An 18,737-nucleotide genomic window follows, 5' to 3' on the forward strand; every position below is an offset into this window, starting at 1 on the left:
TTATATCCATCTATATATAAAAATTTAAAAAATTAAATATCACAAGATCCAATGCCATTGGCTGGATTTACGTTCTCCATATCTGAGTGGGTGTTCCTGGCTAGAATGAATTAATATATTTTTTTAAATACATTTTTGTATTCATTCATTTTCAGGTGTCGATGCAATTTTACAAAGAATTTTTAAATTTTATTTATTCATGATTTGTAAATTATTATTTTTGTAACTTCATTTAATTAATTACAGATGTCTTGGTTCATTATAATAACATTTTTTATTTATTGTTTTTATTTTTCTTTATTATTTGATTATTTTCAGGTGTCTTTGTTCATTATTGTTAAAAATTATTATTTGAATTTAGTATTTAATTATTATTAATTTTTTTATATATTATATATTATATATTTAATTCATTTCAGGTGTCTTGATTCATTATTTCATATACATTAAATAGTATTATTATATAAAAAATAATATATACATATATTTCTTTGGAAATGAAAAGTGCATTATAAATAAAATAAAAAATATTTTATAATATATATATAAAATGACCCGGGTGTAGTTTTCTCTGAAAGGTTAAATCAAAACCCATGAATATGACTAAAGTCACGACTCAATGCTCAGTGGTTTATATTCAGTGATGTATTGAATATGTATTTCCCGCAGATGTGTGTAAAGTTGTTCATTTTCGTTTCCTCAGTGCCTTTACTTTCACGGATTTTGCCCTCGGACGCCTGCAAGATCTACAAACAGGGCATCAACATCCGGTACGTTCCTCTCCAAATGAGTTAGTGTGAGCTTCAGCTCCGAATCAAACCGGCAGCTACATACACACACACACACTACCCCTACCCATCACACAAACAAACACACACATGGTTTTGTGAAATGTGGGGACATTCCATAGGCGTAATGGTTTTTATACTGTACAAACCATATTTTCTATCCCCTTACACTGCCCCTAAACCTACCCATCTTACACACACACACACACACAGAGTTAAGGAGTGTTTAACCGTCACAGATGATCGTTAGTTTGTCATGTTCACTCAGGTAAAGAGGAATCGTTCATTGACATATTTGTGTAAGGGTCAGGTTATGTGACTGTATGAGTGTGTGTGTGTGTTTGTCTCTAGTTTGGACACTACACTGATCGATTTCACGGATATGAAGTGTCAGCGAGGAGACCTGAGCTTCATCTTCTGTGGCGACGCCGCTCCCTCCGAGTCCTTCGTGGTTCTGGACAACGAGCAGAAGGTCTACCAGCGGATCCATCACGAGGCACGTTCTTGGTTACGATCCCCGCTGTAATGTCTAGGATAAAAGGGCCACGTAACATAAAGGATGGACAACGGCTAAATAGTTTATAACAATCATTTATTTAACAAGGCTTTACACACGAAACCGAGAGGTGGGGAGCCCAATAACCGTAGATAAGAATCATACTACGGAAATGAGAACCAAAAGTATAACTACAAAAGAAAAGACAACGTTACAGAAATGTCTCGTGGCGTCTGCGGCTGGCAGCGAGAGAAAGCACAATCCGTATTTCCGGCTTTATATCCCAGCTTCCCCGGCTTAAAGGAGCTGTATGTAAGAAATGTATTTCAGTTAATCATAAAATGGCCTGATATGTCACTAGACATTAAGAAATCATGTTAATTTCAAACACTTCTATCACTGGGTGTGTTTACGTGCCGATTATGCCTAATAAGCTGATAATGATCATGGTCATGTGAACACGGTAACCCGTTTTCTTTTATCAGAGTAAGCTCATAAACGGCGTAAGCATAAACCGGTCGACACAGGGAGTTTTTTGCCTCTTACCCTGATTTTGCGCTGCATGTAAACGCATTAACTTGCATGTGTGATAGGAGACAAAAACACAAACTTACAGCAGATTTACACTCGTCCAGACTAGTGCGGATCAGGACTAGACATGTGCCGATTTTCGATAATGCGATTTATCACGATAATGAATATCCACGATATTGTTATCGTGGGCACTTTAAAATATCGTAAATAATAATTTATTAACAATTTATAATTTTTTTATAATGCATTTAAGAATACTTTGCCCATCAACCGTATAAATGGTCAACACCGCTGTATTCTGCGTCAAAGGGACACGCGTTCAGATATAAACAAGCCCAACGTGCGTTTGCACATGACTGAACCGGTGAAGGAGACGCGCTGCTGAAGTGCCGCTCAGTGACAGCAGAGGGCGCTGATGAACCGGTGAAGGAGACGCGCTGCTGAAGTGCCGCTCAGTGACAGCAGAGGGCGCTGATGAACCGGTGAAGGAGACGCGCTGCTGAAGTGCCGCTCAGTGACAGCAGAGGGCGCTGATGAACCGGTGAAGGAGACGCGCTGCTGAAGTGCCGCTCAGTGACAGCAGAGGGCACTGATGAACGGCAGAATGCAGCCGTTACCCCGGAAACCAGCAAACAAACAAAAACCGCGTGTAGTTTTTAAAACATCCATTCGTTTTTGTAATCTCAATGTTGTTCATCAAAGCACCAAATACTTAATAGGCTATTTATTTTCAAACTTAAACATTTTTATGTTTTAATCTGGACTACAACATTACCTTAATAATAATTAGAACGTTCTGTTATTGTTCAGTGAAACTTTTGAGACATACGACTTCATTAGTTAACATGTTAATTCATTATTAACATTATTATTATTATTCTTAGTTACTGTTTTTAATAACATTAAAATCAAAATAACTTTTAATGGACCTAAGATAAAACTAACAATGATCAGTATTTCTTAACTAACATTACCAAGAACATTATACTTTCTGTACCAAATGTAGCTGTTGCTCAATCTTAGTTAATGCATTAAATAATGAGACCTTATTGTAATTTGTAAGCCTACCTGTTGTTCTTTATAGCCTAATTCTTTTGCACTTTAATCTGTTTGAAAATTGTACTTTTACAGCTCTGAAAAAAATCAAGAGACCACTTAACATTGATTTCTCAGTGAGGGTCTCTTAATTTTTTCCCAGAGCTGTATATATTTTTGGTTCATTATTGTATTTAAACATTCAGTTATTTTTGTTCTTACAAAAATAGTTCTTAAAGCTGTTATGCTATGGCAACACTTTTTTTGCAACTTATTTCAATATCGTGATAATATCGCATATCGTGATAAAACGTCATCAATTAATCGCAACATGAAAAATTGATATCGGCACATGCCTAATCGGGACGCATGTTTTCTGCCCGAGCCCGACAGTTAAAATCTAACTTTTTTCCTCTTATACTAATGACACATGTAGCTATGTTTGTTTGTGTGGAAAGCCCGCTTTTATTAAGCAACTGTACGAAGGCATTATCACGCGCATGGGGCATCAAACGTCACACACCGCCCAATCAAACAGCCAACTGAAATAAATGAACAAAGGTCTGCTAAAAATGGCCCAAGCTAACAGAACAAAACTTAAACGTAACAATTGAAATGAAATTCATCTTACCATTTTTCTCAAACTGTATGATTACTAAACTGCAACATGGGATCTATTTACATAATCTATCAAAGTTTAAAGGGATAGTTCACTTTAAAATGAAAATTCGGTCAGTAACCAATCAGTTAACTGGAGCCATTGACTTCCATAGTATTTTTTTTCCTACTACAGAAGTCAATGGCTCCAGTTAACTGTCTGGTTACTGACATTCTTCAAAATATCTTCCCTTGTGTTCAGCTGAAGAAAGAAACTCATACAGGTTAGAAACAACTTGAGGGACTCTAAAGAATGACAGAATTTTCATTTTAAAGTGAACTATCCCTTTAAGCTAATCAAGGTTTTATGCAGAAAAAGGATTGCATCATCTGTGGATGGCTGCTGTCCTCCTTCAGCTGAAGTTGCGCTCACTGGAATGACAGGGATGCCGCGGGCAATATGCACGCACGTGTTGCGCGTTGTTGTCACGGCGACATAAACAAATTTCTGCATGCAGGAAGACGGATGTTAGGGTAATATTTTACATTTACTTTAATCACAAAAACAAACCATTGCATCAAGTTAAACAGGCCCATTGGCTACTTGCATAAGCAGTTTTACATTTAAAAGGTTAATGCCTTATCACGCTGACCGACCCGAACCCGAACGTCATTTCTAAATATCTGTCCGAACCCGGTCCGGCCCGACGGGCTCGGGTATCCATCCTCTAATCCAGACAGAGCGAGCTAGTCTTTTACATGAAATAAGGACATATATCACAAACAGAGACTCGTTTAAGACCCAGAAAACTGTAAAGATGTGTTCTCATCTCATGCAGCAGAAGTAGAAGAGGTTCAGTCAGAACTGATGAGGGATAATATGAGCCGTAAATCTCCCGCTGACACGCTTCATTAACATCACAACTGACGAAACATTAGGAATACTCAGAGTCACGGACATTATTATTTTTGACGTCACTACAAGGAAATAACCCGGTTTATTAATAAAGTGATATAAATGCGGTTTACTTGCGTTGTCAGTTTACTAGTTTGCATGTAAACACACCCACTGCCAACAGTAGTCCGGCAGGATATTGTCATTGTAAAGTTGTTGCTGCAGCTCAGCTGATGTTGATGATGTCATGTTGTGTTTTGGCCTGAAGCTCCGCCCTCCACCTATCGACCAATCAGGAGTCAGCAGTGTTTGGGGTTGCCAGATCTGCTCTAGTCTCCACAGCTGCAGATCTACAAACGTTCTGCAGATCCTGCAGCCAATCTGGCAACCGCGAGTCAGGGGGAGGAGGAGGGGGAGACACCGCTCTACAGTCATTTAAAGGGATTGCAGGACCAGTTTAGGCCACAATCTCACACACACTTCCTTTAACCAATCCGGAGCGAGGGAAAAAGGAAATCAAATTGAATTATACAAATAATGCACTCAGGCTGGGCGTAAATGTGGTGTACGTAACATTCTTTATCTGCGTCTGGAACGGGCATCGTCACGCGTGTTCCTGTGTAACGTGTGTGTGTGTGTGTGTGTGTGTGTTTCAGGAGTCTGAGATGGAGACGGAGGAGGAGGTGGACATCCTCATGAGCAGCGACATTTACTCCGCCACCCTCTCCACCAAATCCATCACCTTCTCACGGGCGCAGACGGGCTGGCTCTTCAGAGAGGACAAAACGGTCAGTATGATATAAAGTCATCATGAAAGGGAAGTTACGCTGGTCTTTTCTCCTCTAATGTGCCGTTTATTGAGTTATTCGCTTCTCAAACAAGAACAAATGTGGGGGGCGGGGCTTGATTTGACTGATTTGATGGTTGTGGTTTGCTATTGGCTGATCTCATGTGAGTGACAGGTGGCCCCGCCCTCGTCATCAGAGAAGAGATGAAGTTATTTTGACTCAAGATTATTAACACAATGATAAATAATTTAGAATAAACTGCAATATTCCATAAAAAATAAATTGTCTAGTTTGACAATATCACAATATTACCTATAGAGTGCCGTTTTACACTAACAAGCACGACTGCAAATGTGATATTGATTTTATACACCAGTAAACAAGAAGTTAATATGATGAATTATATTTTAGACACTTTTTTGTTTGACGTTTTAACAACAAAAATAGTAAATAAACCACAACAGAACTGTCAATTATTCACTGATTCATTCATAAAAAATGTTGCCATGCCATGTGTGTGTGTGGGAGTGAATGAGAGAGTGTGTTAGTGTGTATGACAGTGAAAGTCTGTGTGTGTGTTTGTGGCTTGTTTTTGTGACATATGAGGACACAAGTGTGTATAATGCCATGGGTATGACACAGGTATTACAGGAGAGGGTGAAATATGAGGACATTACCCATGGCCCCACTTTACAAAAGGCTTATAAATCACACAGGAGGAGTTTTTATGAGAAAGTAAAAATGCAGAATGTTTCCTGTGATGGGTAGGTTTAGGGGCAGTGTGTGTGTGTGTGTGTGTGTGTGTGTGTGTGTGTGGGTTTAGGGGCAGTGTAAGGGGATAGAAAATACAGTTTGTACAGTATAAAAACCATTACGCCTATGGAATGTCCCCATATGTCACAAAAACAAACGTGTGTTTGTGTATGTGTGTGAGTGTGAGTTTCTGAATGATTCAGCTGTGTGAATTAATCAATGACTCAATTATTATGACAGTGCCGCCACCCACTAACTCATATTTATAGTTCGTTTAATTTAAAGAAAAACTTTACGTATTCTTCTAACATTTATTTCATAGCATAATTACGCAGTTGTACTTACATTGAGATAGCGTATGAAAGCTGTTCTGTGTGATGCATCTGAATCCGGCTCTCTCCGTGTTCCCGCAGGAGCGTGTTGGGAATTTCCTGGCAGATTTCTACATGGTCAACGGTCTGGTTCTGGAGTCCCGGAAGAGACGCGAGCACCTGAGCGAGGAGGACATCCTGAGGAACAAGGCCATCATGGAGAGCTTCAGCAAAGGAGGGAGTCTCATCGAGCAGAACTTTGAGGTGAGCGCTGCGCAAATAAAATAAAATTTATTACAATTAATATATCCAAATACAATTCATTTTATTTGTGCAGGGCTTAAAGTTCTTAAAAAAACAATATTTCACCCTAAAATGAAGTCATCATTTACTCACCCTGGTGTTGTACTAATGCTGTATGCCTTTCTTTTTTGGTCAACAAAAGGAGGACTTTAAAGTGAACACCTCTTAGATTGTGTAGTATAAGTCTCAGGTGTCTCCAGAATGTGTGGGAGAAATTTTAGCTCAAAATATCCCACAGATTATTTATTATACCATGTTCCAAATGCCCATTTTTGAGAGACATGCAGTTTTCGGGCATGTATCTTTAAATGCAAATGAGCTGCTGTTCCGCCCCCTTTTCCTAAAGAGGGGGGAGCCTGTACAGCTCATGCCTCGGATACTCTGCCAAACACTAAAACGTGTGTTTGGTTTTAATGATCATCTCGATCACACTCAAGGTCTATGCTAATGGAGCTGAGTCTGTCAGCAGTCATGGGTGGGGTCTATACTAATGGGGCGGAGTCTGTCAGCAGTCATGGGCGGGGTCTATGCTAATGGGGCAGAGTCTGTCAGTCATGGGCAGGGTCTATGCTATTGGGGCGGAGTCTGTCAGCAGTCATGGGCGGGGTCTATGTTAATGGGGCGGGGTCTTCCAGCAGTCGTGGGCGGGGTCTATGCTAATGGGGCGGAGTCTTCCAGCAGTCATGGGTTGGGGTCTATACTATTGGGGCGGAGTCTGTCAGCAGTCATGGGCGGGGTCTATACTAATGGGGCGGAGTCTGTCAGCATTCATGGGTGGGGTCTATACTAATGGGGCGGAGTTTGTCAGCAGTCATGGGCGGGGTCTATGCTAATGGGGCAGAGTCTGTCAGTCATGGGCAGGGTCTATGCTATTGGGGCGGAGTCTGTCAGCAGTCATGGGCGGGGTCTATGCTAATGGGGCAGAGTCTGTCAGTCATGGGCAGGGTCTATGCTATTGGGGTGGAGTCTGGCAGCAGTCATGGGGGGGGTCTATGCTAATGGGGTGGAGTCTGTCAGCAGTCATGGGCGGGGTCTATGCTAATAGGGCGGAGTCAGGACTTCATTTGCACAGGAACACATTGTGCTATTCTTCAGCGGAGAGGGAAGTGGGTCAGAGCAAATGGGCATTTGCCCTCGCCGTCAAAACTTTGAAGTGTCGCTAATACAACTCATTGAGTGCTTTCATTTAGAGAACATATTAACATGTGATGTTCCCATTAATTATTATCCTATTATAGAAGTAATTGGCTTTAATAATTGGTGTTTGGGAAATGTCCCGCCCCTTACCATAACCAGCAGTTTCAACACACTACTAACTCAACTAGGCCCCGCCCCTTTTTTCTGCTTATTGATTATTATAATGAGGAATATTGTGACTCTATTGGATCTCTCTGTCCTCTGATAGCCGATGAGGCGTCAGTCGCTGACCGCTCCATCTCCGAACACTATCTCCTGGGAGGAGTACATCACCGCTGAGACGGGAAAGTAAGTCAGACCTCATAAACGAGCAGAGAAACGCTGTGTGAGAGCAGCTAATGGATGCTCATGTTCTCTGGCCTCTTCTAGGGCTCCTCATCTGGGCCGAGATCTCGTGTGCAAAGAGAGCAAGAAGAACTTCAAAGCGACGGTAGCCATGAGTCAAGACTTTCCTCTGGGCATCGAGTCGTAAGTGTCCCGCCTTCGCTCACAGGCTCCGGTCGGGGGCAGTGTTGGTGTAATTAGTTACTGTAATTTAATTAATATTTCCTTAAGAGTAAAGTAAGGGATAAGTCTTATTTTTGTGTAATTTAATTACAGTTACTTCACATTTAATTGAACTAAATAATGTGTAGACTGTAGAACATTTTTTTATATATATATATTAGGGGTGTAACGGTTCACAAAATTCACGGTTCGGTTCGATACGATACACTGGTGTCACGGTTCGGTTCGGTACGTTTTAGATACAGCAAAAAGAAAAAATTGGCAGATAAATTACCTTTTTTTATTATTTTTTTATTAAAACTAATAAAACTGATCCGCTGTTGCACACCACAAACACAGCATTGATTCATTATTTTTTATTTAAAATCCAAAAGTTTTTACTGAACATGCCTCGTCAGAATTCCAATTCTCTTTGTTTACTCTTTAATAGAAGTCAGGTTACGTAGCCTACTACATTTAAACAACATTTTATTAAATTCATTTATTCATATTTATATACTTTAGATTTAGCTCACACAAGTGGCAAAACATTTAAACATAGTTTATAGCCTAAAATCACAAACATTTTAAATTAGAAACTTACAATAGTCTATTCAAAAACAGCCGACTCTCGTCTTTTCTTTCGTTTTTACACCCTTTTAAAAGAAATCCTGCAGGTCAAAAAGAACTTTGCATTTCACCTCCAAGAAACTACGAGTGCTCTCCATTATGGCACATTTTTTACCTAAATGCCAGGTAAGGTGTCGTTTTGTTGCTTTACTTGAGAAAAAAAGCCATGTGTTGACTTTGAAACAAGAGTATATTTTAAATGATATGCATCCGTGGTGAAATGACTAGATTTTCGCGTCAGTACATGTTTATTTTAATGCGAACAATCTTCTGTCGCTTTAATGCAGCAACGCAGCGCAGCAAAAAATAGACTCGGTACGAAAACGATCGGCGCACTGCTGCAGACGCAACGCTCCTGGAACAGACTGACGGACAGCACCCGCGTGCAGTGTGAAAGCTGTCATCCGTTAACATGGGTACGGAAAAAAATACGCAACGCACACGCACTGCAGACGGAGTATGTGTGAAACGGGCGTTAGGTCTCATATCCGCAGCTATAAATGGACCACTCGCCGCGGTGATGTCTTTTGCCATTTGAATAAGTTGGAAATGTCTGTCTAAATGCTGCGGGGATAGTTTGTGGCTGTTTCTTCTTTTTATCGTCTTGTTGTCGGCGTAAATGAGTTGATTGACATGACATGAATTATTCCCGCTGCTGTACCATCAGCAAATGCGACATACCGTTGTTTTTTAATCCATCACTCTTGCCAACACCATCATAGCTTACAAAGAATCCAAAGTTCACCCAAACACCAGACCTGTTGGTTATTGGAGGATCTTCTATTTGTGGTTTGTTAAACGCAATAGCCATTTTGCCACGAGCATTCAGCGCGTAGCCTACTGAGTAAGCGAGCACCTGACTGAGCAGCCTAAAACATATTTGGTGTTTTTTTTTTCTTTCTTTCACTTCGGCGGTGTCAGGGGCATTGCCTGTTATGTCGTTTTGGTTATTGGGCTACCTTGTTGAACGCATATTATTATATTTCACACACTTTTTTATTTTCCAAATCTAATTAATTAGTCCAAGAACCGTTCGGTACATAATGCGTACCGCGTACCGAACCAAAAGCCTCGTACCGAACGGTTCAATACGAATACGCGTATCGTTACACCCCTAATATATATATATATATATATATATATATATATATATATATATATATATATATATATATATATATATATATATATACATATACAGTCTTGTTCAAAATAATGGCAGTACAATGTGACTAACCAGAATAATCAAGGTTTTTAGTATATTTTTTATTGCTACGTGGTAAACAAGTTACCAGTAGGTTCAGTAGATTGTCAGAAAACAAACGAGACCCAGCATTCATGATATGCACGCTCTTAAGGCTGTGCAATTGGGCAATTAGTTGAAAGGGGTGTGTTCAAAAAAATAGCAGTGTGGCATTCAATCACTGAGGTCATCAATTTTGTGAAGAAACAGGTGTGAATCAGGTGGCCCCTATTTAAGGATGAAGCCAACACTTGTTGAACATGCATTTGAAAGCTGAGGAAAATGGGTCGTTCAAGACATTGTTCAGAAGAACAGCGTACTTTGATTAAAAAGTTGATTAGAGAGGGGAAAACCTATAAAGAGGTGCAAAAAATGATAGGCTGTTCAGCTAAAATGATCTCCAATGCCTTAAAATGGAGAGCAAAACCAGAGAGACGTGGAAGAAAACGGAAGACAACCATCAAAATGGATAGAAGAATAACCAGAATGGCAAAGGCTCAGCCAATGATCACCTCCAGGATGATCAAAGACAGTCTGGAGTTACCTGTAAGTACTGTGACAGTTAGAAGACGTCTGTGTGAAGCTAATCTATTTTCAAGAATCCCCCGCAAAGTCCCTCTGTTAAAAAAAAGGCATGTGCAGAAGAGGTTACAATTTGCCAAAGAACACATCAACTGGCCTAAAGAGAAATGGAGGAACATTTTGTGGACTGATGAGAGTAAAATTGTTCTTTTTGGGTCCAAGGGCCACAGGCAGTTTGTGAGACGACCCCCAAACTCTGAATTCAAGCCACAGTACACAGTGAAGACAGTGAAGCATGGAGGTGCAAGCATCATGATATGGGCATGTTTCTCCTACTATGGTGTTGGGCCTATTTATCGCATACCAGGGATCATGGATCAGTTTGCATATGTTAAAATACTTGAAGAGGTCATGTTGCCCTATGCTGAAGAGGACATGCCCTTGAAACGGTTGTTTCAACAAGACAATGACCCAAAACACACTAGTAAACGGGCAAAGTCTTGGTTCCAAACCAACAAAATTAATGTTATGGAGTGGCCAGCCCAATCTCCAGACCTTAATCCAATTGAGAACTTGTGGGGTGATATCAAAAATGCTGTTTCTGAAGCAAAACCAAGAAATGTGAATGAATTGTGGAATGTTGTTAAAGAATCATGGAGTGGAATAACAGCTGAGAGGTGCCACAAGTTGGTTGACTCCATGCCACACAGATGTCAAGCAGTTTTAAAAAACTGTGGTCATACAACTAAATATTAGTTTAGTGATTCACAGGATTGCTAAATCCCAGAAAAAAAAAATGTTTGTACAAAATAGTTTTGAGTTTGTACAGTCAAAGGTAGACACTGCTATTTTTTTGAACACACCCCTTTCAACTAATTGCCCAATTGCACAGCCTTAAGAGCGTGCATATCATGAATGCTGGGTCTCATTTGTTTTCTGACAATCTACTGAACCTACTGGTAACTTGTTTGCCACGTAGCAATAAAAAATATACTAAAAACCTTGATTATTCTGGTTAGTCACATTGTACTGCTATTATTTTGAACAAGACTGTATATATATATATATATATATGAAATCATTTGTACAGTAATTAGATGTAATTAGTAACTAGTAATTATTACTTTTTTAGAGTACCTTACCCAACACTGGTCGGGGTCCGCCGGATGTTTACTGACCACATGTCATGTGACTTGTTTTACAGGCTGTTAAATGTTTTGGAGGTCATCGCCCCCTTCAAGCACTTTAATAAACTCAGAGAATTTGTTCAGATGAAACTCCCACCTGGATTTCCTGTCAAATTAGGTAAACACTTTTACACTTTTACCTCACATCATCATTACATTGTTCACTGTTCGTTTATGTTAACTAAGAAAGCTTAATGATATCTGATATGTAAAAATTACTAAAATGGCACCTACATTATATTGCCAAAAGTATTGTGCCGCCCCTCCAGATCCCTGAGTTCAGGTGTTCAATCACTTCCTGGCCACGGGTGTATAACTCCAGCTCTCGGCCTGCAGACGCTTCTACACACATTAGTGAAAGAATGGGTCGCTCTCAGGAGCTCAGTGAACTCAAGCGTGGGGCCGTGATAGGCTGACACCTGTGCAATAAGGCCATTCCTGACATTTCCTCACTACTAAATATTCCACGCTCAACTGTTAGTGGGATTATAACAAAGTGGAAGCCATTGGGAACAACAGCAACTCAGCCACGAAGTGTTAAATCCCAGAGCGGGGTCAGCGCATGCTGAGGGTCACAGTGCGCAGAAGTCTCCAACTTTCTGCAGAATCAACAGCTCCAGACCTCCAGACTTCTGTGGCCTTCAGATGAGCTCAAGAACAGCGGAGAGAGCTTCATGGAATGGGTTTCCATGGCAGAGCAGCTCATCCAAGCCTTACGTCACCAAGAGCAATGCAAAGCGTGGGATGCAGTGGAGTAAAGCAGCTGCCACTGGACTCTAGAGCAGTGACGTGTTCTCTGAGCGACCAATCACGCTTCAGTCTGACAATCACATGGACGAGTCTGGGTTTGGTGGCCGCCAGGAGAACGGGTCTTGCCTGACTGCATTGTGCCAATTGTAAAGTTTGGTGGAGGGGGGATTATGGGGTGGTGTTTTTCAGGGGTTGTGAAGCATTAGGAGTTTCTTTCACTGGAACTAAAACATTTTGGACAATTTCATGCTCCCAACTTTGTGGGAACAGTTAGGAGATGGCCCCTTCCTGTCCCAACATGCCTGCACTCCAGTGCACAAAGCGTCGGTGCATAAAGACAAAACTTGTGTGAATCCTGAAGGAGTGTATTTGGCACAGAGATACTCCATCACACATCTAACTCGTGTTTTGAAATGTTGTCCATGTTTATCATGAGAATCAACTCTTCAACAGTGGAAATAAGTCAGAATGCAAGAAATAGCATTAGTCTGCCCTGCCCTTTTAACTTATTTATATCTGTATATATTTATTTACAATCGCCATTAATCGATTTGACGGCACTGTTACGGATGTATCTTATGATGATGATGATGATGTGATTTCCGTCCGCAGACATCCCGGTGTTCCCCACCATCACTGCCACCGTGACCTTTCAGGAGTTTCGTTACGACGAGTTCGACGAGTCCATTTTCACGATTCCCAGCGAGTACAAAGAGGATCCCAGCCGCTTCCCAGACCTCTGAGCTGCGTCCCAACTTACCCCGCCGTCTCCATCTCCATCTCCTCCCCATCCATCCCTCCCTCCGGTCACTCCTGAGACGTCTTGAGATGGAGACCAACACGTCTCGTGTAGAAAACACTTGGACATAAAGGGATCGTGCCGAAGGGAAGTGATCAACACTGCTGCACTACATGATAGCGCTGAGCAGACGTGTGGAGCTCAGGACCGTACGACACGCTAAAAACACGCCGTCACAACACCTCTGTTACTGGCAGGAAATATGGCATTATAAATTATTGCATAAGCCGCGGTTTCATATTATATCTTTGTACAACTGTTACAGACTTGTATACTTCACTTAAAGGAAACGTGTATATTTAGGAAGGAAGCGGGAGGTGTGTGTGCGTGTGTGTGTATATGATTTGAATTGTATGAAACCGGTCACAGAATACAATGTATATGTCATTTCTACAGATGATAGACTTGTAAATAGCAGTTCTTTTGCCTGTCCTTTGTGTTTCTGTTGCATTATGGGAAGCGGGCTTACGGTGGCTCTCTCCTTCACTGTGTTCTGGTGGTTTTCGTTGCTTTCTCACATCCTAATAACTTGTGTTTTCAGGATGAAGGTACATTCGGATGTAAATGTAGCAGCTTCGGTGGACGGGAACTTTCATCCGCTGCAGCCCGTCGGTTTTGGTTTCACTTTGATGGATGTAAATAATTTGAATTAAAAATGATTTCCAATGTAGACATGTATAACTGACGAGTATGTTTATTGAGATATTAGTGTGAGGCGATACGGCGACGACATCTTACTGGAGTGTTTTATATGTTCTCGCTGTGTGCCGAGGGAAAAGGAGCTCCTGTCACGTTTGCACCAGCAAAATCCCGTTGGAGAAATGATCATCTTTCTCGTGTTTGGTTTCTCCTCCTCAGAATGGAAACGAGCTGCAACACTTCCATGACCCACTACTGGCTAGTGTGGAAAACTCTTGTGTTTTTGCTGTATTCCTTTTTTATTTTTTAATACCAGCTTCCTGTGTTTTGTTTTCATTGTTTTTAGATTTGCTTTATGCCTTCAATACACAGATATTCACCCAAATGCATTGAAATCCCTGATGTACAGCAGGAACCTTGTATGAACCTGCTGGACTTTTACATGACAAATTGTAATTAATAAAATGTCCACGTATCAAGCCCTTGTTTTGGTCTCGGTTTTATTAGCAAGATATGAATGCCTTAAAGGGAAAATATCCAAAAGCCACTAGAACAATATTATATATTTTGTTGACTTGTGTACTTAATCCCAAATGTTTCCATGAATGTTTAAATCCAGAGAAATCATGAGTTTTATCAAGGACACAGCCACATCTATCCACATGTAATTGTTCTAAATAGTAAACGTTTTAGAAAATAGCTGATGAAATAGTAACTTACTAAGTAAATTTAATGAGCCAATTTTAAAATGTTTAATCCATGAAAAAATAAAGGCTTTTTAACTTTTTCAGCACACCCATCGAGTGCCTTGGACTACTTTGGCTTCTAAATTTAATGAGGTTAGCAACTTGTCCAATCAAAACGCTTGCTGGAATACTTAATTCTGATTGGTCGATCGGAATGGCGTTCGGCATGTCGCGAATATTAAGTAAGTTAGCCCGATCTTTTGACTCATAGGCTCACGGCACCTCACAGAACAAAGTATTAATATTACTTTATTACTGTGTTTTGCGGTGCCAATAGTTATGTGTATTGTAAAAGCCTGTTATTTTCATAGCTAAACCTGATGTAATTTACGTAGACAGATATGTAGAAGAAATTATTGTTGAATTCTTGTAAATATTAAAAGCATTACGTTTTTGCGTTTAACTAAACCACTGTTATTACTTTAATGTGTGAAAAGTATTGCCTCAGATTTCGCGCCATTACTTACGAGTTTGCGCGCAGGACAGTGTTTTGAAAACGCTCTCCAAAGCGGATAAATTTGAAAACGCCGTCTTCGCGTCGTAGTGTGGACTGTGGAGGCTTTTTAATACGATGATGCATTTTTAGCCATGTGATGCAGTCATATGACCAATTCACACTTTATATTCATGTGTTACTCGCAGCAACAACTCCACCTCACTGTCGGCCCATTAAAATAACTCAGTGCCTTTTCTCGACATTGCCGCAAAATTTCAAAGAGTAAATAAACGAGAAGCGGAAATGACGCAAGTCGAAGCGTCTTGGATTTGCTCATGCGCAGTACGGGGACGTAAGCATTATCAGATGTTTCAGCGTAGATGAACATTTTTTGGAAAACGATTGAAAATTATAGTGTGGACGCGGAGTGTTTTTAAACGAAAACTCAGTTTTTAAATTTATCCGGATTAGTGTAGACGTAGCCTAAGTATCCATGTGTAATTGTTCTTAAAAAGTAAACATTTTAGTTTGAAAGGTAAATTTTATCCCATTACAAAATTCTCGTTGCCTTGACTTCATGGTGTGTTCAAGTCATATTATCGGCACAACATCGGAATCGGCCGATAAACGCTTAAAATATAAAAATCGGCATCGGCCAAAATGAAAAAATTATGCCGATATGCCTTGCCGATTTGATAACGTGTTAATATGCCAGCGATGAGACCATGTCAGCACTGCGGTCATTCTTGAAGTGAAAACAACCTAATACATTGCATGTACAGTGATTTATATTGACTGTTTTTAAATGCTGCCTTAAATTTGTGAATGCACCGTCAGCAGCAGATTGGCCTGGTATTCACAACAACTAGACCAAAACGAACCCAAAACAAGCCCAATCGCGTCTCCCCACTCTCTAGCGCGTGCGGCAGCCTCCACAGCAGCACAAGCTCCTCCAGGTCCTAGTGCCCTCCCGCTAGACCGCTATATATTTATACATGTAGTGGGGGCGCTGTTGTTACAGTTATACAATGAAAAGTAGAATACACAAATACATTAAAGTTACTTCTTGTTCTGAATAAACAAATCAGTAATGATGTCATAAATCACAAGCAAGACACTTGTAAATTAAATACTTTTATATACCGTGTATTAATCTGTAATAAAATTTTAGGAAATGGATGATGAAAAATAATCCAAGGAGCTCTACAATAGGCGTCCACAAATGCTAAATCCCAAAATACAATATTTAGGTTACAGCTGCATCTGGGGTAAAAAAATATTTTTTTATTTTATTTATTATTGGTTAAATTTATTATTGTTATTTTCAGGGCTTTTAATATACTCTTATCATACAAAGAACTGTATTAACATTTATTTATCTTCAACAAGAATCCTTTTAGTAAGGAGACCTCAGAAATCTGAAACCAGAATGAAAAAAAAAAGTTTTTGCTCAAAATGGTGTTGTTTCCAAACAAAGGTAACAAATAAACATATATCGGTATCGGCCAAAAGGAGCTGAAAAATATCGACATATCGGATATCGGCAAACATCTAATATCGTGCATCCCTAGTCGGGAAGATTGTATTTACAAGTTGAACGCACATGAACGCCACCGCAAAGTCGTAAATACCATGGGAAGTTGGGGATTTTCTTTAAGCCCGATCTGTACGAGCTGAGGGCGTGTCAGTGAGATTCCAATTGGTCAATTGCAGTCTTTAATTTCAGCGGTAAGATATTCCACAAATATTACGGCACACCGCTAATCGTTTGACTCATAAGTCATCTCAAATAATTAAGTATTATTACTTCAATACTTTTTGCAGTACAGATTATGATGTATATTATTAGACTTTTTTCATAGCTAAAGCTGGTGTAATGTAAAGGAATATAGAACTCTTGTTTGCTTTGAGTCAAGATTGACTTATTGTTGAAATCTTGTGAATCTTTTGGTTATTACTTGTCAGGCAATCCCCACACCAAACTGAATTTAAGATTGAACATTGGCATGGGGAGTTAGCTCTGTATTTTCTACTGCACAAGAGGCGTGATCGACGGGCATTATTCAAATGACCGTACGCAATTGGATAGTCCTTCAACCAATCAGACCACAAAAGGCGTGATCGACGGGCATTATTCAAATGACCATACGCAATTGGATAGTCCTTCAACCAATCAGACCACAAAAGGCGTGATCGACGGGCATTATTCAAATGACCGTACGCAATTGGATAGTCCTTCAACCAATCAGACCACAATGACCGCGTGATAAAGACCCAAGTATAAAAAGTACTTTTCTCATATTAAAATGTACTTAAGTATTGAAAGTAGAAGTACAACTGCGATTGCTTGAGCACTTGTGGTTTGCACGTTTGCAGTCTTCTGAATTTATTAGTAACGAAAATGCTTTCGGGAAATATCCCAGAGTAAAAGTTGTCAGAAATATAAAAACTCAAGTAAAGTACAGATTTTCCCAAAAGTACTGCAACAAAGTATTACTTTGTTACATTACACCACTGACTTTAATCAAACTATACACTACCTCACCAGAACTCTACAACAAAACTACTATAATGTTATACCGTACAAATGGCCGCATAAACTCACACGGTCGCATTCACCGGTAATGTTAGCTAAAGACAACAGCAGTGCTTTTTCAAGCCGTTTTTTCAAGATTACTAAAAATAATAATGTTATACTTACAGCCATGGGTGATGATACACTTCTTCCTGTCTGGCCATATCCTTTAGAAGGCGTACTGTGGTAACACGGTCCATGTTTTCCAAATAGTCATCTGGTCCCAAATGCTTCGAGCTAACATGCCATATCTGGATTTAATGGTGTTTTGATATCTATATTTAGAGCAGACAATCATTGATTCTTTCTTGTTTTTCATTGGTATTCTCTGAAATATGATGGTCGAATACACCTTCGACTCACGATCACAGCTCTTTACAACAAAGAGAACCATGGCTAATCTCAGGTAAATCCACTCCACTGCCTAATTTGCGAGCTGCAACTACACAAATTTAGAACAGGTGTTGTGCCAAATTATTACCCCGCTAGTACTGGTAGGCTTAGTTAGTTGAGGGGGAGGGGGTAGAATTAGGCAATCAGGTAGTGACTTCAACGAGGGGGTGAATAATTTGGCAGGGGGTCAAAATTCGGCACACCTGATGTAATGATAGCTACCAATCTGGGGACTACTTTCAGGTGCTGCGTAATATCATTATGCCGTTGCACCAACAGCAGCAAAGTTACGTGATTACACAGGAATGAGAATAGTTCCTAGCCAAATCGGTCAACAACAAAAAAGGCGCAACTTCATTTCAACTACAGAAGAGTCAAGTTTTAAAAAGGAAAAACATTGAAAGTCTTTGGTCATTTGAGCGCAATGCTAATGGTCTAATCTGGTTCAATTACGTATGCTAAGCTATGATAAAAGTGCTTCCACCAGATACAAAAATAGACTGAATGGATTTAAAACCGGTAAAACTCAACTGTTTAACTCTAAAGCCCCTTTCCCACTGCGATTCCGGCAAATACACGGATAGTGCGACCCGGGCCGCTAGATTTGGTCCATTCACACTGCCAGTGAAATACC

At 40.0% G+C, this 18,737-nt stretch overlaps 1 protein-coding gene across 1 annotated transcript in view; it reads left to right on the forward strand.

Moving 5' to 3' along the window:
• Positions 1 to 14,432, forward strand: part of ankrd13c (ankyrin repeat domain 13C) — a 26,299-nt gene extending 11,867 nt beyond the window's left edge. Inside the window, exons 6-13 of the mRNA XM_067431422.1 lie at positions 704 to 770; positions 1,140 to 1,284; positions 5,002 to 5,133; positions 6,300 to 6,461; positions 7,906 to 7,985; positions 8,067 to 8,165; positions 11,783 to 11,883; positions 13,128 to 14,432. Of these exons, the coding sequence (XP_067287523.1) occupies positions 704 to 770; positions 1,140 to 1,284; positions 5,002 to 5,133; positions 6,300 to 6,461; positions 7,906 to 7,985; positions 8,067 to 8,165; positions 11,783 to 11,883; positions 13,128 to 13,258 (917 nt within the window). The 3' untranslated portion in view covers positions 13,259 to 14,432. The remainder of the gene's footprint in view (positions 1 to 703; positions 771 to 1,139; positions 1,285 to 5,001; positions 5,134 to 6,299; positions 6,462 to 7,905; positions 7,986 to 8,066; positions 8,166 to 11,782; positions 11,884 to 13,127) is intronic.
• Positions 14,433 to 18,737: the final 4,305 nt, after the last annotated feature.

The sequence above is a fragment of the Pseudorasbora parva genome, chromosome 22 (genome assembly GCF_024679245.1).
Source record: "Pseudorasbora parva isolate DD20220531a chromosome 22, ASM2467924v1, whole genome shotgun sequence".
NCBI lineage: Eukaryota > Metazoa > Chordata > Actinopteri > Cypriniformes > Gobionidae > Pseudorasbora > Pseudorasbora parva.